Here is a 23,750-nt window from a genome sequence, read left to right as displayed (position 1 = left end):
ATGATTTTGATGGGGCTTTGATGGGGATTAAGTTCACGGCGTTGTCCCCAACAAAACCTAGTAGTTTCGTCGGATTCGGAGCCGTTCCATTTTGATGGCTTTTGAGATTTTCATCTCAAATTGAGGTAGGAGATGTTCTAGGTTTAAATTCTTGTTATATAGCATGCTTGTGATGCTTATACTACTTGTTTGCATGATTAAATATAAAATCTAGAGATTTTATTATTTATTTTTCTTGTACGGGATCTAATTTTCCCGGTTGCTCATGACTTGGTTTAAACATGTAGCATGATTTTATATTGCCCCTTGATATGTTCATTATCGTGTATTAAAATTGGAACATTTGAATAAGTATTAAAGATTTTATTTAATATTTATCTTAAGTGAAAGATTAATTCACATGGCCTTAACTAGCTTGAAATTAATATGTGTTAGCATATTATATTAGGCATTAGCATGCTTTCCAACATAGTTGAATTTGAAAGTAATTGGAGGTGTTTTGAAGATTAGTAATTATTAATTAATTTGATTAATTAATTTACCCCGAGTGCACTATTCATTCCATTTGAATTCCGACTTGATATTCTTGATCTACATGCCATATAGCTTCACATATATTTGATTTAGAATATTCGGTGAGGTTTTGAAACCTTTTATTTAATTAATTTCCTTGTTTAAGATTTAATCATCATGGTGATATACAACTTGGAATTGAATTGTGGCATGCCAGAAAATTAAGCTTTGGTGTGGTTGTTCACATATATTAAATTGGGATTAATTGCATAAGAATTGCAACCTTTATTTTATATTTAACTTTAGTGAAAGTTTAATTTATATAGGTGTAACTTGCATGAATTAAGCTTGTAATGTGATATTACATTAGTCCTTGGCATGTTCTCTAAGATATGTTAAATTGAGAGTATTTGGTTAAGTTTGAAAATTTAGAAATTTTAATTAAAAGAATTAATTAAAATCTATTTTGTGGTCCCATTAGCTTAATTAAGGTTTTAACTTGATATTTGTATTGGCCATGACTTATTTACTAGTATATATTAATTTGGGACTATTTGAAGTTGTTTTAGAACCTTGGGATTTAAATTAGCATGATTTAATTAAGGTTCTACTTTGTTGTTATAACAACCTAATTGAGTTTTAGAATGGATATAGGTGATGACCTTGCCATGCCCTTTAACATGTATTAAATTGAGGTTAATTGAAATTGAATCGGAAATCTAGAGAATTTAATTGTGTTTATCTATTTAAATTCTATCAATTTGCTCCATGATCTAGTTGTGTTCTAGAAGTAATTTCTATATTCAAATCGTGGACTTAGACTTGTTGTATATTCATTTGATTATGTTTTGAACATTGGATAACATAGTTGCTATGTTTGTATTCATGAGAATATGTTTTCTTTATTAAATATATTGTTACCTTGTGTAATGATTTGCACACTTCGTGTTTAACATCTTTCATGCATAGCGTGTAACGAATCACACACTGAAGATTCGACATTCATCATATCATATTAGTTGTGGATTTAGAGCATGTATTGTATAGGTTTCCAAATTTGGTTGTGCTTAGTAGATAGTTGATTATCTTGCATATTCCTGTTGATATATGCGTTGTTGCACAACTTGTTGATTTTGGAAACTTAGGGATGTCGTTGTTTGACTATGGCTAGGACGTGGTTCTAGTACGGGGGATAGTCCCTCTATATGGTCTAGTGCGCACATAGGGAGGTTACCCATGGGCTAGTAACCCTAAAGTAACTATGTTGTCGGTCTGATCCGGCGTGACGTCCGAGTATCCACTTTGTTTGATTTCGCATTTCATTTTCAAGTTGATAACTAGATGATGTTGTAACTTGTTGTTTCTTATTTGTCGTTCCATTTTAAGTTACAGGATGTTAACTTTGCAAAATTGTGCTTTATGCGTTGTATTGGAAGTTCTAATGTTGGTTAAATTGCATCGATATTGAAAATCGTGTTTTGACGTTCTAATAAAACTTAGAATTGATCCTATTGATTCATTTATAACATAGACGTTAGGTAGCATGAACCACTACTGTTATTTTGTGCTTTAGATTCTAAGTTGATGGCTTTGAGAACTTAAACCTTGTTGCATTGTATAACATGCTCTTTTGTTGTTGAATTGCATGGATAATGTGATTCTTGTTAACTTGTATTCAAATATGCTTTTGTCATGTTATATGGATTACTCTAGACCTAGTTCAATTGTATTGCAAATGCAATTCATGTTAATCTATGCTCAAGCATTTTTCTTGTCGTGTTCTTAGATTATCCCAACCGTGATTCGTTTCATACACGTATGTATATCATGATTCTTATTGCTTAGACTCTAAGGTAGCTTAGGATGCTCCCGAAGTCTCATTTGGATGTAGACGTTAGGTGGCATGAGCCCCTTTAACATGTTTCACCTTAAGGTGATAAATTTGTAAAATGCTAGGTCGATGCATGCTCATCTCCTACGAGTAGCTTTATGTTACTCACCTCTACGATATTGGGGCATATTTCAGGTACGAAGACTTGGTTCGTGACGCCTAGCATTCCTTGGATGTCATGTAGCTTTCAAGTTTCCATTTCATGCAAATGTTAACATGAAATGTCATTTTGTAGACTTATATGTCAAAATATGTATATTTGATTCCATGTATGTAATATGTACTTAAATACACTCCTTTCAATGTATTTGATATGTATGAGATGAGGCCGGAGGCCAATGACTATTATATTATATCCTATGTATCTTTTGATTTCTTGAAATTCTATGAAAACCTTGAAAAATCGCAAGTCATTGGTTCACCATAGTTGCATCGGGTGTGGGAATTCCGTTTTCATTCTTTTATAGGGTCTTATAAATCATGTTTGAAGTGTGGCCAAGGGCCAAACAGTCATTTGACCCCGTTTTGTATTTTTAGATTCCGAGTTTTCATTCCAAGTTTCACTTTTGTCTTTTTGCCCGTTGGGGGGTCGGATTTTGTATCGGTGGTATTTTTAAGTACTGGACCATTGTAGCACGTCCAAATAGGTAAGTTACGTTTGCGTGCATGGTCGTTTCTGGGCAAAACCTTATCGTTTGTGTTTTGAGCCTCTTGTGAATTCATTTCGCACTTTTTTTGCATATTTTGATCTAGGGGCATTATGGACCTTTCACGGTGGTTTTATTTTCTTCTTTCAACATGGTTGAATAGAAAACATGATTTTCGGGGGGCTTTCTTTTCCGTGTTTTTCCAAAAAATGTCGTCTTGATATCGGAAATCACTTACGAAGTTCAGATCTCAGTTTTTCAATTTAGCAGCTTTTTGGACCTCCATGACCAGATTTCATGGAGGGGCATTTCGGGAATTCTACATTGTATTTTTTTTTAATTCTCTAATGAGTCACGTAAAAAATTCAATTTTGAGGGGGGTTTCTTCTTTGTGTTTTTCCAGAAAAATTCAACTTCTATCCCGTTTTTGCTCTCAGTTGCAGACAGTCACTGTAGCAACTTTTAACCCTCTTGTTCAGTCTGATCTAGGGGCATTTTGGAGATTTCACAGTGAGTTTTTTTCGATTCCATTGGCGAAGCCGGGTAGAAAACTCGATTTTAGGGGGGGTTTCTTCTTCGTGTTTTTCCAGAAAAGCTCGTCTTGACCTCAATTTCAAGCCTCAGTTCTGGGCAGATCAAAAAAAATGTAGCAGCAGCCAAGAGCTGCCACCAGCCATATCTTTGGGCGCCGGCATGCGCGCCGGTGGGCTCGCACATGGGCGCCGTGTGTGCCATGGCCCTCGTCGGGCCGCCGAGACGTCAACTCTTCTTTTGGGCTTTTCTCCTTCGTCCGGATTCCGATTCAAGTGATTTTTTTTTTGAACTTTACTAATTTTTCGCTGTCTTTCCAACGGTGTGCTCGGTTTTTCTTCGTTATGCCGTTTCTCCTTCGTCTGGACTCCGAATCATACGATTCTTGAGTCCATCTTGATTAGTTTTTTGTTATCCTTCCAGCGGTGTGCTCGGTGGCACCTGAATCTACAGTTTTTAGAAATGACTATTTTGCCCCTGGGGTCTTATTTGTCATATTTTTGATCTTTTGCTTACGCATCAGATCTTTTGCTTCCGCATTCGGATCCGTTATCGGATCATCCTTACGGTTCATCACAGGAAATGCTGGCCTAAAAACCAGGGTCGTCACACCTCCCATGTGGTCACGGAACCCAAATGAATAAAGTGCGAAACCAAAACAAAGACAAGTCCTTAGAGATGTACGTCATCCCTAAGACACATGAATTGACTTTGAAATAGTTTCGAGGCTCAATGGAAACAAAACGAAGACAAGGGCATTAAAACCCCTTTGAAAGAATGACCAAGGGTAAAATGGTCATTTTACCCAAGGAGGAAGGAATTTAACTTCCAAGAAGTCAAATTAGATTAAAAACATCCAAAATCATCCTTTAGAAACTTCTCATGAAGTCCCAAGGCCAAAGGAACTGAAATCCCAGTTGAACTCTATCCCGGTTCGAACCAAATCCGCACCCTCTCACTAAAATAAGGATACCTTGAGCTAGGAAAATAATCTGAAGCTGAAATTGGTACCATTGGAAATCTTACTTCGACGCGGTCAGTTTAGACTCAAGAACGGACCAATTCCGAGTTGAAACGAAGAAGTTACGTTAGATTGAAGTCGAAAGTCCAAAACTAAAAACTCTGGAAGACTTGAATCGGTTCAACATTGGCAGTACGCCAAGCTGAACCAAAATGACATCTTAAACCGGTTCAACTATTCTTGAACCGGTTCAACTTGAACAGAATGCTAAAAATTCAGCAGAAACAGTGTTTTAGCAGAAAAATGAGTGTGGAACACGATTTTCGAGGTCAAGATGACATTTTTCGAAAAAATGTCATGAGGAAACTCCCCGTAAAATCATATTTTCTGCATGACGGAGTCGAGAATGGAATTTATTCCCTAAAGGAAATCCTTAAAATGCCCTTGAACAAGATTTTCAAAAAAAAAGTGTGAAATGAGTCCAGAGGAAGTTCATTTCACCAAGGAAGGAGTTTTTCATAAAAACGATCATGCACGAAAACGTAAATGATGATTTTGAGCGCGCGGGAATGGTCCGCAACTCCCGAAAATGGCCGAGTCATAATCTGACCCCCCAAAGGCGAAAAAGGCGAAATTGAACTTGAAACGGAAATTTTGAAAACCAAAATTAACAAATGACTTTAAATGACTGTTTGGCCCGTGGCCACACTTCATACATATGAAATAGGTCCTAGTGGAAGTGCCGTAACACGCGTTACGCCACCCGATTTGAAAATAAGCAATATGAAAGAATGAAAATAGAATTCCCACACCCGATATAACCATGGTGAGACAAATACTTGACATTTTTTAATATTTTCATAATATTCCATGAAGTTAAAAGTTACATAGGATACAAGATACATGTCATTGTCCTTCGGCCTCATCTTATACATGTTGAATACAATGAAAATGTTGTACTTATGTACACATTACATAAATGGAATCAAATATACACATTGTGTCAAATAAAGTTACAAAAGGCATCTCATGCTAACATTTGCATGAAATGGAAACTTAAAAGCTACAAGTCATCCACAGAATGATCGACAAACATCATGAACCAAGTCTTCGTACCTGAACAAATCCCCCAGTAACTTCGGGGTGAGTAAACAAGTTTACTCATAGAGAATGAGCATGCATCGACTCGATTTCTTTAGAGATTTTTAGACTAACATGAATCAATTCAAAATGGATCATGTCACCTAACGTCTATGTCAAAGGTGAGACTCAGGGAGCATCCTAAGCTATTCTAGAGCAATGTCAACAAGAATCATGATACATATACATGTATGAAACAAGTCAAGGTTGGGGTAATCCAACGGACACGAGAAGTTTATATGTTAACATGAATTACATTATCAATGTAGTTAAACAGGGTTTGGAACAATCCATACAACATGATAAGAAAGATGCTTGAAAATAGATTAACATGAATTGCATTATCAATACAATTAAGCAAGATTGGAACATACCAATTAACACGACAAAAAACATACTCGGATACAAGTTAACAAGAATTACATTATCAATGCAATAACATGGTTGGAGCATTCTAATTAACATGATAGGAGTAACACACGAAAACAAGAATAAGGCATAATATCTATGCAATTAATTAAGGATGGAACATTTCCTATAACACGAAGGAGTTTTAAAAATTCGAGGAATGCAACACTTGCAATCTAAAGAGTGAAATCAAACAATGTGGAAACTTGGATATCGCCCGGATTAAAATCGTACTCTTGGGATCACTTTAGGGTTATCAACCCAAGGTTACCTTCCCCCAGTCTTGGGATCACTTTAGGGTTATCAACCCAATGGTACCTTTCCCTATTCTTGGGATCACTTTAGGGCTATCAACCCAAGGGTACTTTCCCCTGTACTAGAACCAAGTCCTAGCCATGACAATTCTTGATTGATATCCCAAGTCCCAAAATCAACAAGTTATACAAGTCAAGATTGTATTAAAATACAAGAAATGCATTAACCACGTTTCATGCACAACCAAGATTTTGGAACACACAAGTCATGCCCTAAGTTCATCAACTATAATGGCATGTGAAATGTCAAGAAAACATAATATGCATCTATATAGATTAGAACCAAGATATATAGTATAAGAAATCCATTGAAGTAAATATACCACAAGTATAAGACACATGATTTAATTACTTATTTAACAACACATGAGTAACTTAAATCATTCTAAAACAACCATGCTAGTTCATTAACTACCTTAATGAGATCAAGATATAAGGGGTCTAGATACATGATAAAAAGCTAAAAGCTTCATGAATTGCAAGTCCAACATCAAGTTACAAGTTCATTTTATACGAGGCACGACCATGTGATTTAAATTCCATACAAAGGAAATAAGCAAATGTAAGTCTCAAGACTTATCAGATTATTCTCAATTGATACATGTGAGGAACTTGTCAAAAAAAGCATGAATTCCAAGTTAGAAACTTAACCAAGACCAAGAAGCTATTGAATGGATTTTAATTATTTCATTTAATTAAAATCTCTAGGTTTTGAAATTCATCTAAATGATCTCAAATTAATATATGTTATACAACATGTCAAGACTTGATTTATTAACACGATACAAATGATTTCATGCAATGTACGGTCATTAGTATTAAACTTTAACACTAGAAAAATAATAATTGAAAGGTTTCAAAACCTAATCAAATATTCTAGATTTAATATATGTGAAACTAAATGGCATGCATACCAAGATTATCAAGTTGGAAATCCAATGGAGTGAATAGTACACTCGGAATAAATTAATTAATCAAATTAATCATTTGTCTCTAGATTTTAAAACATCATCAAATACTCTCAAATTCACATATGCTGAAAAGTATGCTAGGGCCTAATTTAATATGCTAACACACATCGATTTCAAGCTAGTTAAGGCCACATGAATTAAATATTTATTCAAGATAAATATTAAATAAAGTCTTTATTCCTTGTCCAAATACTCTAAATTTAATATATGTCAATGACCATATCAAGGGGTAATATTCTATTATGCCACAAGTTTAAAACATGATATAACCCACCGGGAAAATCAAATCTCACACATGAAAATTTAACAAATAAAAATTCTAGATTTGATATCCAAGCATGTATATGAGTTGTATATGCATCATAAGCATGCAATATAACAAGAAAGTAAATTATAACACCCCCTACCTCAATTTGAAATGAAATCTTAAAAGCCCACCGAACAAAAAATGCTCTGAATCCGACGATACTCCTAAGTTACGTCGGGGACAACGAGAGGAACATTAAATACCAAGGAGGTACCATGAAAATCCAAACTTGAACTTGAAACCTAAACTCAAAATTGGTCAGAAATCAATTTTGATAAGGGGGAAAGGTGCGCGTTATCAAGGCGAGCAATAAACACCAAGGCACGATGACATTTCACACGAAGGTAGGGCTTCAAAGGAGGAGAGATAAGGTGGCAGCCATGGGAGGGAGCTTGGCCGGCCATGGGAGAGGAAGAAGAAGAGGAAAATTTTGATTTTTCTCTTTAAGTCCCCTATTTATAGAAAAACCCTAAAAGTGCCCCGAAAGGGCCCCGTCGGGTCTGGAAAAGTGGATTTTAAGCAAACGCGCTCAAACGGAAAAACTCCGTGAACAAAAAAGATTCTAAATGAGAAAATATGAATAATGGAAGAAACAACATCAAAAATCGAGTATCGAGTAGAGAGATATGCCCCGAACAAGTTCGGCGGCAACTAGGGTCAGAAACTCTGAAACTGGAGAAAAACGATCAGAACGGAATTCTAAGAGTACACGACTCAACAAAATGTGAAAATGAATCCTGTACGAGGATCCAGGCTCCAGATGAAATATTTTTGCAATAACTTTCGTTAATTGCACAATGACCCCTCCAAAAAGGGTTAACTGCACTAATGCCCCAAAATGAAAATATCTTCTAAAAATATTTTCTTAGATACCCCTGAAATAAAATATCTTCAAAAGATATTTATGAAAAATACCCCAAGAAATGAAAAAGATTCTGAAGAATTATGCATCCATGCCCCAATGGACACCGGGAGCAACCAGAGTACTTTCTCGCAAAAGTAAGGATACGTATTTCAAGAAAACCACTGAAAATGAAGGTACGTGAAGTCAAAAACTAACTCCGAGCACGAAAAGTGAGGTTTTGCCAAACAAGTGACAAGCGGAGATAAGACAAAATAGGGAAAAGGACAAAATAAAGCATAGTGTCTGAAAAGTAAAAATGCAGAAATGACTCGGTCCTTAAAGGAAGTTGTCAATCCACAAAAAGAGTCTCAGAAATCATTTCTAAGCACTCGAGACGACACTAAGCGACAAGAAACAGAGTTTAGAAAGGAAAATTAAACGAAAAAAATTCATTCGTAAAATTTCAGGAAAAAGGAAAGGGAGGTAAATGACCGGGTCGTTACAACTTCTCAACTATCATTACTACTTAAAAGTGAGTTCTTAACTATCATTACTAGCTTAGATTAATTACACTCTTCTCATATCTCACTATTAGGTTATGATGAACACCCACTTTTCAGCTATTACCGCTAGCTTGAAGTTAAGTTTGTTTAGCTATCAATTCTAGTAGTTTATAGCTTTAGTACACACTTATCTAAGTAGTCTACCTTAGTAGTAGAGTAATTTATTTTGAAGAATATTCTTCAAAAATTACTACTTTACAAGTAGTATTATTCCCTCCTACATGAGCAGATATGATGTATAGCTCAAATAGCTTATGGCTAAAATAGCTACTCATCACCCTCATGTGTTTTTACTACCAAGTTGAGAGGTAGAACCAACTAACAGATTTTCATCTTCCTCTTAAGTTATGTGCACCTCATTAATCATTTTAGCTTATAGCTAAGATAACTAGTTTGCAACTCAGTAACATTTTAGCTTTTAACTAAATTGTACTCCCTCTGTCCCAAAATAAGTGTCATGCTTTCCTTTTTTGTTTGTCCCAAAATAAGTGTCCACTTTCCTTTTTCAAATAATATATTTCACATCATTCCAAAAATGTCCTTTGAGTTTAAATTTCAAACTTCAATATTCAAAACTTAAAAGGGCAACTTAGTAATTTTTCAGGCAGACAATACATGGTCCCACATGTCCCCTTAAAAATTATTACTCCCCATAAGTGACACTTATATTGGGACGGAGAGAGTACATTATAGCTAACTAACTTGATTTAGCTTGTCTCGGTGTATTTGCTTAGTGAATCCATAACATTTCCCATTAAACTCTTTTAGAGTTATTAGAAAATCTTCTCTTATTCAGCACATTCACAGCTATATGTGTCTTAAACACTAATATAGATCTTTTTCCCTCGACTATCGAAAAAATTGACATGGTTGGACTAGTCAATTTTTGTTTGTTGTATTACATACACAAACCAGTCATGAACCCATACAAATTTAATAATATCACATATTAAATAAACTATATTGTAAAATTGAATTACAATGCACACTAAGTAATTCAACTACATAGTTCAATATTATAGTAAACATTTATAAAAACAATATTGAACTTGTATAAATAAATATAGTTTAATATTATATCACATGATTAATTATATCACATAATTAATTTAAGAAATAGTAATAATCAAGAGAAGAATTTGCTTCCTTAAAACTTTGTGGCTCATTCTCCAATAAACATGCTAGAAAAAGATTTAGACGTTCTAACCTTCTTACTACTTCTAAGCTCATCTTTATTTTCATTGTATGATTTATGAACAAAAAAATGATATGCAATACTGTTATGATCTTAACCTATCAAAGGTTTTATGTAACGATCCACTCCATCACTTGGTATGATATTATCCGCTTTGGGCCCGAGCCCGCATGATTTTATTCTTAGGTTTTATCCCAGAAGGCCTTCATACCAATTGGAGATAACGCCACCACATAAAAACACTTCACATTTCCTTTCCCTAAGTGATGTGGGACTATGCACCAGTAGCTCGCCCGGTGTGGTAGCCTATCGGTGCCTCTTGCACTCGCCCATGGCACACCCACCCACAAGATTGCCACATTTTAGGTCATACTTTAACTTTCTTAGGAGTAGGAATTGCAACCTTAGTTAGACACACTCACACTTTTAAGAATTTATAGGAAGTTTTCGACATTTTCATAATTCATGTGGTGTCACATTAGTTTAAGGTATTTTATTGAGAGCATAATTTGCGGAAAGCAAAACTTTCCCCCACTAATTCTGAGTTAAACTACAATTTATCAATGTAGCATTTATCATATCTTCATGAATGATATCATGTTTTGAACAAATATTAGCACAAGTGTTTTGATCTTTTTGCTAAGTTGATTCTCAACCTCATTTTTGTAATGTTTAAAACATTTCTAAGGTTTTAATTTGTTTCATAGCAAATATACATAACAGTATCTTATGCAGTCATTGATAAAATTAACGAAGTACTCTTTTCGATCTCTTGTTGATACAAATTTATAATATACTACATCATATTACAAAATTAAAATAATTCAATATTCTACTTATATAACATGCTTCAATTTCATATAATATTGAACACATCAATATTTAGCATATTATTATATAATAATCTATATAAAATTATTTTATTAAATTTCAATTATTAGTACAATCTCTACTTATTTATATCTTAAATAGAAGCATATAATAAAATCTACGCAAGGAACGAATCTGTCTTAAGATTGTTAGAGATATATATATGCTTCATGTGACTTTTAAGATATAACAACCCTTATACTAATATGATATGAGATAATTAACAATATACTAATAAATGATTAATTAAATATACAACTATATATTTAATTAAATATTGAAAATAAAGCAATAAATTAATAAATAGTAAATAAAGAACCTGGACCGAGGCTAATATTGAATACTATGTCCTTAACATAGATTCGCTCCGCTATGGTGCTAACGGACTCAGTGACGTCTATTTCCTAGGATACAACGGTCTACACCCACCAGTAACAGCACTACAAACTCGTGGATATGGCGAATCTTCTCCGTGTAATATTCTCTGACTCAAAAATGCATTTATACTATATAAATGCTGCATTGGGTGCAATCTGAACCAAATGGTTCGAACCAATCTTAATATGGCTCGATGAAATTGGATTAGGGTCTAAGTGGTTCGGACCACTTAACCTATTGTTTGAACTCACTTGGGTTGGGTTCAAGTCTAGAGAGGGAGATAGAAGAAAATGAAAAAATGAACAATTTGCAAATGATTCAAATGGGGTATTTATAGGCAACAAGGTGCATTTTTGGGTAGGTGCAACCTTTTAGAAAAAAAACTAAAAAGTAGTTTTTAAGCAATGTGTCTTTTCGAATTGGGTGCAACCCTTTGGAAAAAGATACAACACTTTAGAAAAAATTAACTTTTAATTTAAATTCAAAAATCAACCACCCATTTAAATAAGCCCAGCCCAAAAATAAAGGCCCAATCCCAAATCTGGCTTATTTAAATTTTAATTGGTTTTAATATTTTTTTCATGTGGGACAAACACTTCCCATATTTTGCATACCTATTTACGTTTATCAAAACACCACACTTTGGAACTAATTTCTTATTCTCCCGGAAACGAATTAAAGAAAGTAAATATACTACATTCATCTCCTTGCGGAGAGAAACGTGATCGTCTAGAGATCCGCAAAAAATTCTTAGCGGAATCTATTCCAAATCTCATTCAAAGTTTATGTTTTTAATGTCTCTGTTTCCAACAGAGTGATATTCCATCAACCTCAACAAAATAGATGGTAAAGACCATTCAATTTTGTAGTAGACAATTTTCTTCTATTTTTTTTTTTTATTTCTTCTAAAATTAGCTTTTTGTCCAAGAAAATTATAATAAAAAAAAATCAAAATTTTGTCCGTTCTCCACCGGAGCCGCCTGACTGTCCAAATTAGGGCTCTGCCCTTTCATCACGTGGTACCGGATTGTTCTATGTCCAAGACAGGCATAGTCTACAAACCCTAGACTAGAAGTGTCTTGGTCATCATTTGGGATTGGCCCTGTTGTATTTGTTGTGGTTGGGCTTGGTCTACATTTTGTGGACCGAGGACCCTCGTGGCCCTATTTGAAATCACTTTTATATTTAATCAACATTTACTTTTCGAAAAAATATATATATATATCATTAAAAATTATATAATATAGTGGTAAATGGTAGTAATTGCAATCATTAGTTTATAGACAAAATAGTAACTGACACTTAAAATCTATTGTATCCCACCCTCATTTAAAAAGCTACAAAATCAAACACCACTCATTTAACAAGCTACCAACTCAAATGAAAAATGTTATTCCAATCGTAGCCTTTGAATTGTTTGATTCCCCTTCTGCTCTGAACTGTGATCCTACACAATGGGATTACTTTCCAGACCTGAACTGTAGACAAAAAATAGTCCATAGTATCCCTCCGGCCATGAGTACTTTGCAACCTTTGAATGGTTTGATTCGTTGATATTGTGCTCCAAAAGATACTTTGCAACCTCTCCTTGGAATTGTTTGTTTCATTGATTTTGTGCTCACATAAAGTACTCAACTCCACTCTCAACAAACTCTTTAATTTTCTGGTAGAATCTGAATCTGAATTTAAAAAAGTTGTGTGCCCTCCTCGATCAGCATAGAATTAGATTGGTGATTTGGGATAATGGGAACTCCGGAAGAGGAGAGATTACTCTTGGAAGTGGGTCTTTTACAGGTTAATTTCTACCTTTTTCTCTGCTTCGATCTCTATCTATCTATATATATGCACACACACTTGTGTGTTTTGTTATTGTACTACCCATTCACGTCTATGGAAGCTAAATTGATACAGATTTACGAGTGGTAGTTATGGAAGAAGATTAAGTTTTTTTTATTGATGTCGATGCTTTAGATTATATACTTAAGATAGGAGTCAAGCGAAGACTCCGTTTTTTGCTACGGACCTTGAAATAGGGACTGGAATGTGAAGTTCTAATTCGAATTTTAGTGTTCGTTTCATTTATGAATATGCTGATCGTTCTCGTATTGGAGGCTTCTTCGTACACCTCAACTTTACAAATCAAACTCCAGAATGAATACATTGTTCTTTTACTTTAGGGGTTTCGAAATTCCAAACAAATTCTGCTCTGTGACAACATGCTCACATATAATATTAGACCCTGATTTTGAATATTCATACCATTCATTGGGTCTGTGATATGAGGTTGGGGATATTCATTTAGTACTTAGGTTGACACAATTGTCATGCTTGCCAAGATGGTTTCCTTTTCTTTTGTATGGAAAATTGAGAAATCAGACTCTGTTTTGACTTCATTTTATTGAGAATCAGTTAGTTGACTTTAGCACATTTGGTTTCTCTATTCTTTTTTTTTTTTTTAATGGGTGCATACGTTTGAAATGATAGTTTCAGAGTCAATAATTAAAAATTAGTCTATTTCATGTAATCCACTAGGACTTTCCTTCATTTGAATTGAAAATCTGAAGTCCCATAGGAGAGGACAGGAGAGGAACGAAGTTCTAAAACTAACATGAACTTTCATCTTTGATTGAAGAAGTAATGATTTAAGGTTCTAACTATATTATAGGGAATAAAGGCAGATGGAAAGAAAATCTGAAGTCCCATAGGAGAGGAGAGGAGCGAAGTTCTAAAACTAACATGAACTTTCATCTTTGATTGAATAAGCAATGATTTAAGGTTCTAACTATATTATAGGGAATAAAGGCAGACGGAAACCTAGGTCGAGACTTGAGATGAGAGTTGGCATTAAGTTCTGAAGCTCATTGTTGGAATTGGCTATCCAAAATGGTTGAGTGCAAACCTAGGAAATAAAAAATAATAATAAGAATAAATAAATAAATAAACCTATTGACCCTTGTTGTATTTTTGTGGAAACATATAATGCTATACATGACACTGTTTCCTTTAATAACATAGTTGCTTTATACTTCTGCGGCTGCTCTTTGTAAACCTCGGATTATTTAAAAAACGCACACAATCCATGCGGATAGAATTGGAGGGGAATATTTTCTTTAGCTGTGATTTTGCTCAAGGGGTTTGGAAATGGCTGTCTGTTTTCTTTTGGTGGGACTGGTCTGTTGTGGATAATTTTGATCAGCTAGTTCATTGGTTCATTGATCACTCTGTTAGAAAGGAGTTAATGAAGGTTGTATTCACAGCTACTGTTTGGCAGATTTGGTGGTGCAGAAATCAGTCATTGCATGATGGCTCTTCCTTTAATGTTGACTTGATATCCAAACAGGTGATTTGGTATGTTCTTGATATTATAGGGTTATAGATGCAAGAGCTGGTGGACATGGTTGAGGTTTGAGTTGGGGTATTTAATCTGCTACATGGATGTGGGTTTTTTATTTGGTCTGTTTGCTTTGCTATTCTGTTCTTGGAGTGGTGTTTTTGTTGTTATGATTGTTTGTAAGCTCTGCATCTTGTTGATATAAAATGATACTTAGGAAAAAAAAAAAAAAAAAGAATTGGAGGAGAATAGTTGCAAGCAAAAAAGAGTGTGATCACTTCTTAGTTCCTATGAATTGATGTAAATTCTCAGTTTTTAAAGGCTTCAAAAGTTCTTATATCTCATTGTGCTTCTATCAACGGATAGAAGAGAATGCGATTCATTAAACTATAAAGTTGTAGGTGCTGAACAAATTGCGTTGATTCGAACAATTAAATTTCTTCTCAAGCTTGGAGGAGCATATTAAGCAGATCATTTGCGTCTTTAAAACCATATTACATATCTGCCTTCTAGTTGACCAAAGGAGTTATACACACACATATACATATATATAAGTTAGATTTGGGGGATGGGGATGAGGATATAGTTTAAATTTTCATACAAGGGATTGGGGTGCATTATACTGCGGTAAGGAGTTGGGGAGAGAAACTAACAAAGATTTAGAACCAGGCAATTAACGTTTGAGGTTAATCAACTATTTTGCACCATGTATTTATTCTTGTAATTTACAAGCATGCTTTCAGTTCTAATGGACTTGAATGCCAAATGGGATTCTTTCCAAACTCTTAACTTCTTGTTACTGGTAGTTGAAGCAGCAACAACAGTAGCAAAGTAGGGTTGGACCAAAGCAGAGTGTTATGTTCACACATGTAATATCATATAAGGTTTTCAAAAGCCAATTATAGGTCAAAGAAACTGTTGAGTTGTGGCCTGAATTCTGAATGCGACGCCACGACCTGAAAAAAATTTTACCCTTTTTTTTTTTCCCTTGTCTTGGGTGAGTTTTAACCCGATTCTTAGTCTCTATTGTAACCTGGTATATATGAGGGTGCTAGGGTTTGTATTGGCAAATTTCGTTGACAAAGCAAGTCCGATCAAGTTGTAATTTTCAAGATCGAGATCGGAAGCGGAATTGATGAAGTTGTTCGTGTTCAATAGCTCAATGACTTCGAAAAGGTAAGAACAACACTTTAGGAAGTTTAGTTTGAAGTTTAGGACAATTGCATATTTTTGGAAACTTGAAATACTAAATTTTTCTAGGTTTAAACCCCTATTCAGGTATGACCAACTTGAACCGGTTCAAGTCTTTCAGCAGATTTTGGTAACTTTGTTTCCTACTCTGTTTCAAATTCCTATTTTGCATAGATTTTTTCCTTAAAACTCATGCACGAAATTGACTTGTTTTCCAAGTTCAATTAGGGTTTCTAAAGTCTATAAAAACATTTTTTTATCACTTTAGTTGATACGGCTTTTTGCATCAAAATTCATATTTTTATAAAGCTAAGTTTGTGAGATTTTTCTGAGAGCTACACTACATACACACGAGTGAATTAGGGTGTTGTTCAAATTCCTGATCGAGTTCGAGCTATTGAATATTGCATCTACAACGATCAGAGAAAGTAGATCTTTTTCCTTCTACAACAAATTCATATTTGAAGAAGAAGATTTTTTTATCACACTTTGAAGGGATCAAGGCACTTGCGGAGTATTGTTGATCTACCAGTAATCCTTCTACAAGGTTCAAGACATAAGTCTGAAGTCGAGAGCTGTTGGACTGGAAGTTGCAAAGGCAGGGGTGTTCAGCGGATTGAGTCTTGGTAGACTAAAGGGGTGTGATCTTGAGTCAAAGTTCGGTATACTTTGCTTCATACATAGTGGATCGTTTTATGTTCGGGATAGCGCAAAAATCCTCGAGGTTTTTCAATTGGTTTCCTCGCTAAAATCCGGTGTCACTCTAAACTTTACTTGCTTTTAATTTGTGTGTGATTGTCTAATCAACCGCTAAATTGGATAAAGAAACACATGATTAATCCCCCTGAAAAACTGTTTTAAAACTTGACTTTCCACAACCTATTCCGCTGCACAACTCACATTGTGTTGTTCAAATTGAACAGAAAAAAAATCCGAGAGAGAGAGAGAGGAGAATACACATTGGAGACTCTTTTTCAAATAGGGAAGAGCCACAAGCAACATCGGAAGCTACCTGAAGTCCATGAGGAGTCCCTCACTGCCCAACTCCATAAAAAGAACGAGTGGGGTCAGAAATCTAGACTTTCTTGGCTTAAACAAGGATATCAGTGCACTAAAGATTTTCACAGGAAATGCAGAGAAAGAAGGGCTATCAATTCAATCACGATGTTGCAGAATGATGAATCCCAAGTCACTATGGATCAAGAGGTGATTAGATCGTGGGTTGTTGACTTTTATTCTAAGCTATATACTGGAATTCCTACTGAAGATTTGCCTTCATGTCATCCTAAGAAGAGGATCAATGAGCTAGAGATGGAGATGCTACAAGCAGAAGTCTCGAGAGGAGGAGATCGGAAATGTATTGGGGTTAGGGTTTGAGAGTGTTCTATATTTCCTTTCTTCTTCTCATAGTGAAATCTTTTTGTCATTTTCACCCGTGGACATAGCTTATAAGCTGAACCACGTTAAATCTATGTGTTGTGCAGTTTTCATTTATGTTTTTTCTTGATTTTATTATTATTATTTTTTTGGTGCATTGTCGTGGTTTGTCACAGCAGAAACTAGCTTAATATGGAGACTGCTAAGTGCTAAAATGTTAACTTCTGTGAAATTGCCCCTGATTTAAAAATATATCAATTATATTTACTCTATTAGAATTGGTAGAGGTTTTTTCTCTGTCACTAATATGATTTAATTCTGCCAGTTTAGTATTTAAAAAAAATTGGATTCTCTGCCTTAACCTCACCTGTTTTCTGTCTCCAGAATTATGAATGCAAGGGACCGTACAGGGGAGAAGGTCCAGTAGGCATTAAGGGGAAGACTGTTTTGAACAGCAATACTGGAAATTGGAGAGCATGCCCTTTCATTCTCGGTAGTCACTAGTTTGTCATCATCTTTTACATTTCTTTCGTGTATTTGATATCCCATCTTTTTCTCTAACAGTTATGGAATCAAACAACAGGTACTGAATGTTGTGAACGTTTAGCCTTCTATGGGGTTGCCATGAATCTTGTTAGTTATCTCATAAAAAATTTACACAAAGGAAATGTCTCTGCTGCAAGAAATGTTATCACTTGGGGAGGCACTTGCACCCTTACACCCCTTATTGGAGCCTTCTTTGCAGATGCATATTGGGGACGATATTGGACAATTGCGGCCTTCTCCACAATTTACTTCATCGTATATGATCTGAAGTTTTCAGACTTTTTAATTTATTTTAATTTTATTAGTGTGTTTTTTTCATGAAGAACTGAAGATTATACGTATTCTTTATCATTCTTACTTGATCCTTCTCTCTGTTGGACATGCAGCAAATCAAAAACCAAAAAAAACGTGTGCAGTTGTATTTCACCTTACAATTTTGAGCTCAACAGTTCTTTATATTTATGTATGTATATGTGTATATATATATTGTTTTCAATTCTACCTAAAACTTCTGTTTGTGATGACCTTTGGCTTCCAATTCGTAGGGAGAGATAGAGGGAAATTGTTATGAAATAAGTAAGTTGTTAGCTTATATTACTTAATGCGTTATGTTGGAAATATGCATTATACGTATTCTTTATCATTCTTACTTGATCCTTCTCTCTGCTGGACATGCAGCTTATAATAATTGTATTTCACCTTACAATTTTGTGCTCAACAGTTCTTTACTTCTTCAATGCTACCTAAAACTTCTGTTGTGTGATGACCTTTGGCTTCCAATTCATAGAGATATAGAGGGTAATTATTATGAAATAAGTAAGTCGTTAGCTTGTATTACTTAATGTGTTGTGTTGGAAATACATATTATACGTATTCTTTATCATTTTTTACTTGATCCTTCTCTCTGTTGGAAATGCAGCATATCAAAAACCAAAAAAAGGGTGTGCAGTTTAATTTCACCTTACAATTCAATGCTACTTAACACTTTTGTTGTGTGATGACCTTTGGCTTCCAATTCATAGAGAGATAGAGGGTAATTATTATGAAATCAGTAAGTAGTTAGCTTATATTACTTAACGCATTCTGTTGGAGATATCTACTTATTAAGTGTTGAACAATAATGAGCTTACTTTTGATCCAATTTCGAGTTTTGATTCTTGCGTGAAAGATTAGAGTTTTGATTAAAAATTTGCCATTTTTGTTTCAATGTCAATCCATTTAGGATCTTTTAGTAATTCAGAAAGTCACAAATTGTGACCTCCTATATTTAAATATCAATTATATTTAAAATCATTTTGACCATTTTTAAGCATTGTAAAAACTTACAGTGGTTTGTAGCAATGTGAAAATATTTAATTCATTTCAATTTATTTAGGAAGGATTTGGTTCTAAATTTTTTTTTTCATTAGCTATGGTGCTTATAGTCATTAGTGATGAATAATTGAGCTGGATTGACCGTCCGTTGGTTTGATCATACTTAAATTTGATATTTGTTTTAAAAGGACAATAAAATCTAAACAAGAAGGTGAGGAAAATGATAGAAGAATTTTATGGTAACTCTGGCCTATTCAACTTACGCGAAAGGGTGGCTAGTCATGTTGATCGTGTTTAGTGGGAACAGTAAATAGGTCTTTGTATGTTCTGTTTGCACTGATTAAATTTGTCTAAAGCTCTCAGATTTATTCTGCTTAACCATGTATGTATATTTTTGTTGCTTCGTATGGGGAACATAATTGACTCTCTCAGCATAAGATTTTTGTTGCTTTGTATAGGGAATGTGCACATTGACTCTCTCAGCATCAGTCCCTGCTTTTAAGCCTTCTAAATGTGTGGATTTAGAATGCCCTTCTGCTACTCCTGCTCAGGATGCAATATTCTTCTTTGCGCTATACCTTATTGCACTTGGAACTGGCGGGATTAAACCATGTGTTTCATCCTTTGGGGCAGATCAGTTTGATGACACTGATCCTAAAGAGAGAGTAAATAAAGGATCCTTCTTCAATTGGTTTTATTTTTCTATCAACATTGGTGCTCTTGTATCAAGTAGTTTAATAGTGTGGATTCAAGACAATGTTGGGTGGGGCCTAGGGTTTGGCATTCCTGCATTGTGTATGGGCATTGCTATTGTAAGTTTTTTTTCAGGCACAGCTCTCTATAGATTTGAAAAACCAGGGGGAAGTCCTCTTGTAAGAATGTGTCAGGTCTTGTTTGCATCAATCCGCAAGTGGAATTTTGAGGTCCCTACTGACAGTAGTATCCTGTACGAGACACCAGACAAAATCTCAGCAATTGAAGGAAGCCGGAAGCTTGACCATACTGATGAGTTTAAGTAATCTTCTTTTATATTTCATTGAGTTCAAATGCTACCATCTATTCTTACCCATTTAATTTTAATCCATTGGATGTTTACTTTGATTATCCCAATAGCTTATTTATAAATAATTTTTCATGTTACATATTTCAGGGATCTGTTTGTCGTTCTTTACCTAGTAATTATAATCATGACCCTGTTGTAATATTTTTACATGATTATAGTTACTACTGTACTGCTAGTAATTATATTATTAGATGGACTTTTAGACTACTTATTATCAAAATATAATCGGTTCATTTTAATTGCTACATAAAGTAGAAAAGTTGATATTTTAATTTCCATCAGATGTTCAAATACCCTCCCTCCCTCTTTCTTTTTTCCCCAAATCATTCCTTTATGGTTGTGTAAGCTACTGAAAAAATGCCTTTCATTCAAAGTGTTGCTGTGTTTAATATAAGCACTTATTTTGTTAAATTTTTAAGTTCATTTTTTTATCTTCTATTATTGTGGCTATGTACTGAGTTACTAACATCATTGTTTCCTAAAGAATTAATTTCATACTTACTTAGGTGTAACTACAACATTGACTTTCCATTTAGTTTGATGCGTTTAAATATAAAATAATTTTATTAAGGTGGAGGACTTCTGTAATTTTGTGGTCAAGTGGAAAAGAAAGTTGAAGGGCTTTTTACTTTGTGGTCTTTATAGACTTCAGTTAAATGTGTATTTAGTTTTAGATTTTTTTATTATTTTATTATTTTATTTTTATTTTTATTTTTTTTGTCTTGCTCTTGTATGAATGAATTCCTTTTTGGTCCCTAACACCATACAGAAGTTCTTTGAGCTTGTAATTGTGTCTGTTTACCCTGTATAATTTTAAATAAATTTGGAATTTTAGTAGTTGTCCCCTGTATTTACGGTTTCATCTCTAATGAGAATTGTGCTGGCTATTTTGGTCCCTGTATGCTTGTATGGAAAATGCCCCCTTTTGTTTCTTCATTCTTGGCCTCATGTCTTCAATAACAACACAAATTCTGTCCAAGAAAAAATGTGCAGTTATTTTTATTTCTTCTGCAGGTGCCTTGATAAAGCTGCTGTAGTCTCGAGTGCTGAAAGCAAAACTGGGGGCTTCTGCAATCCTTGGAGGCTTTGCACTGTAACTCAGGTGGAGGAACTGAAGATTTTGATCCGCATGTTTCCTGTCTGGGCTACTGGAATTGTATTTGCTGTTGTTCAAGCCCAAATTACAATGTTTGTGGAACAAGGAATGATGATGGATAGAACTGTTGGTTCCTTCACTGTTCCTGCGGCTTCCCTTTCAACCTTTGATATCATCAGTGTTATGTTGTGGGTTCCGGTCTATGATAGGGTCCTTGTTCCAATTGCACGGAATTTTACTGGCAAAGAGAGGGGCTTCTCAGAGTTACAACGGATGGGAATCGGCCTCTTCATTTCGGTCTTGTGTTTGTCGGCTGCTGCTTTGGTGGAAATGAAACGACTGGAGCTTGCAAGAGACCTTGGTTTGGTTGATAGAGATATTGCAGTGCCACTCAGTATCTTGTGGCAAATACCCCAATATTTCTTGTTGGGGGCGTCAGAGGTATTTATGTGTGTCGGGCAGCTGGAGTTCTTCTATGAGCAATCGCCGGATGGAATGCGGAGCTTGTGTAGTGCATTGTCACTTCTGACAAGTTCCCTGGGCAGATACTTGAGCTCCTTTATTCTGACTACAGTGACATCTATAACGGCGACATCAGAAAAGGACGGGTGGATAAGTGATAACTTGAATGGGGGCCATCTTGATTATTTCTTCTGGCTTTTGGTCGGATTCAGCATATTGAACATGGTGGTGTACATCTTCTGTGCCAAAATGTATAAACAGAAGAAAGCCTCTTAAGATCATCTGCGCGGCGGCGATGGAATGATTCCACTTGGATGAGAAACTGTGGACTTATTGTCAGTGTGTGCTGGAATTCCAATATATGTTAGTAACTCAAATTAATTAAGAAAATATTGTTTGTATCATAAATGTATAGGGGAGAACATTTGTTTGCCTGTAACATTTATTAATAAACACGAAGGATATTGTTTCTGTGTTGTGTTGTAAATTTTTTAAATAATGTGAGGATTATGATGAAGAAATCATGATGCAAGCCGTTTACGTCCGTCTTTATATTCTCACACTACCATGTAGGAAGTACATATAAGTGGCCACGTAGGAAGTACACCATTTATTAGTATTTTAAAATTATTTATCATTTTATTTAATATGGACTTAACATCAATCCTTGATTCATTATTGTGGTTGTGGAAAACTAACTAGTTTCCTTGCAAGTACGAATTTTAGTTTTTGGATTCATATAAAAAACTTGATATTTTTAATGATTTGTAATGAAATTTATTTTATTTATACAACCCACCAAATTGTTTCTCTTTGGACCCTTTTTCTAAGTCTCTTAAAGACATAGGCAAGCTTTGTTACTAATTCCAACATTCTTTAACTAATTGTACGAGTTTATGGTTTCCATACACGTATATAATTTCCATTGGATACGTGGAATCTCTTATTTTATTATACAACTCATTAATTTAATTATTTTACTCTATCAACGGCTTTATTACTTCTTATCGGTATTTTTATTTATCACTGAAGATGCAAGAATTTTCTCTTTCTATTTTGATTTTGACAGAGTTTCATTACACTTCAAGAAAATTTTCTCCCCCTCTCCACTCTCTTTTCCTTCTATTTATAGGCTATTTACAGTTTCCTAGAAAATTCGTAACTAACTTCTTCCATTGGGCTCATCCTCGAGGCTTTTGCAATAATGGGCCTGGTCATCTTCAGGGACTTTCAGCTTCACTCTTCAACATTGGGCCTGCCTTATGAAAGCTTGGTTCGGGAACAGATCAATCACCAGGCCCATTCTTCATCATGTGAGTTGGATCCGGCCCATACCGCCTTTGGTATCCTCAACTGCCCCCATAATCACTCCTTCATTAATTAGGGTGTGATTATTTACTGAACTAATGATGAATTGACGGCTAATGATGACTTGACGGCTCTAGGCAATCACGTGGGGCATCGAGCGGTCGGCCTCAGAATCAATATTTTTGAAATTTAAATTTCTTTAACTTCCTGACGCCTCGGTTGATGGAACCATTTTCTCTATATATACCGTTCCTTCACACCTACAGCCTTCCTTGTCGTACCTATCATATCTCGTTATCAATCCATTCATAACCCATTCTCTGCAGGCAAATCGAATCTTCTCTAGTCAAACCAAATCTTCTCCGGCGAATCTTGTGAAAGGTTCTTCATCTTCAGTTTCCTTGCAACATCCTTTGCAGCTCTCCATTTTCTCAAGGTTAGTTTCACTTCTTTCTTCTTCTTTAAATCTTTGCATATCTCCCCAATGATTGTAGTTGTTCTCACCATGCCTATAGATTTGGATGTTCTT

General features: G+C 34.9%; 1 protein-coding gene across 2 annotated transcripts; it reads left to right on the top strand.

Annotated features, from left to right (window-relative positions):
- Positions 1–12,882: 12,882 nt before the first annotated feature.
- LOC132302417 (protein NRT1/ PTR FAMILY 8.3-like) lies at positions 12,883–22,434 on the top strand. Of its 2 annotated transcripts, XM_059799260.1 has the most exons (6): positions 13,280–13,327; positions 16,979–17,420; positions 17,817–17,925; positions 18,016–18,233; positions 19,751–20,307; positions 21,370–22,434. In XM_059799260.1, exons 2-6 carry the CDS (start codon positions 17,220–17,222, stop codon positions 22,187–22,189), a joined length of 1,905 nt encoding a protein of 634 aa, XP_059655243.1. In that variant the 5' UTR covers positions 13,280–13,327; positions 16,979–17,219; the 3' UTR covers positions 22,190–22,434. The 2 variants fall into 2 exon arrangements, with proteins under 2 accessions (XP_059655244.1, XP_059655243.1); XM_059799261.1 differs by lacking the exon at positions 16,979–17,420 and having other exon boundaries at positions 12,883–13,327.
- Positions 22,435–23,750: the final 1,316 nt, after the last annotated feature.

Source organism: Cornus florida, unplaced genomic scaffold (assembly GCF_030987335.1).
Source record: "Cornus florida cultivar Cherokee Brave unplaced genomic scaffold, ASM3098733v1 CherokeeBrave_3.0.0_Hap2_Chr04, whole genome shotgun sequence".
NCBI lineage: Eukaryota > Viridiplantae > Streptophyta > Magnoliopsida > Cornales > Cornaceae > Cornus > Cornus florida.
The sequence above is the reverse complement of the archived record's forward strand: the minus strand, read 5'-3'. Positions and strand labels throughout refer to the sequence as shown.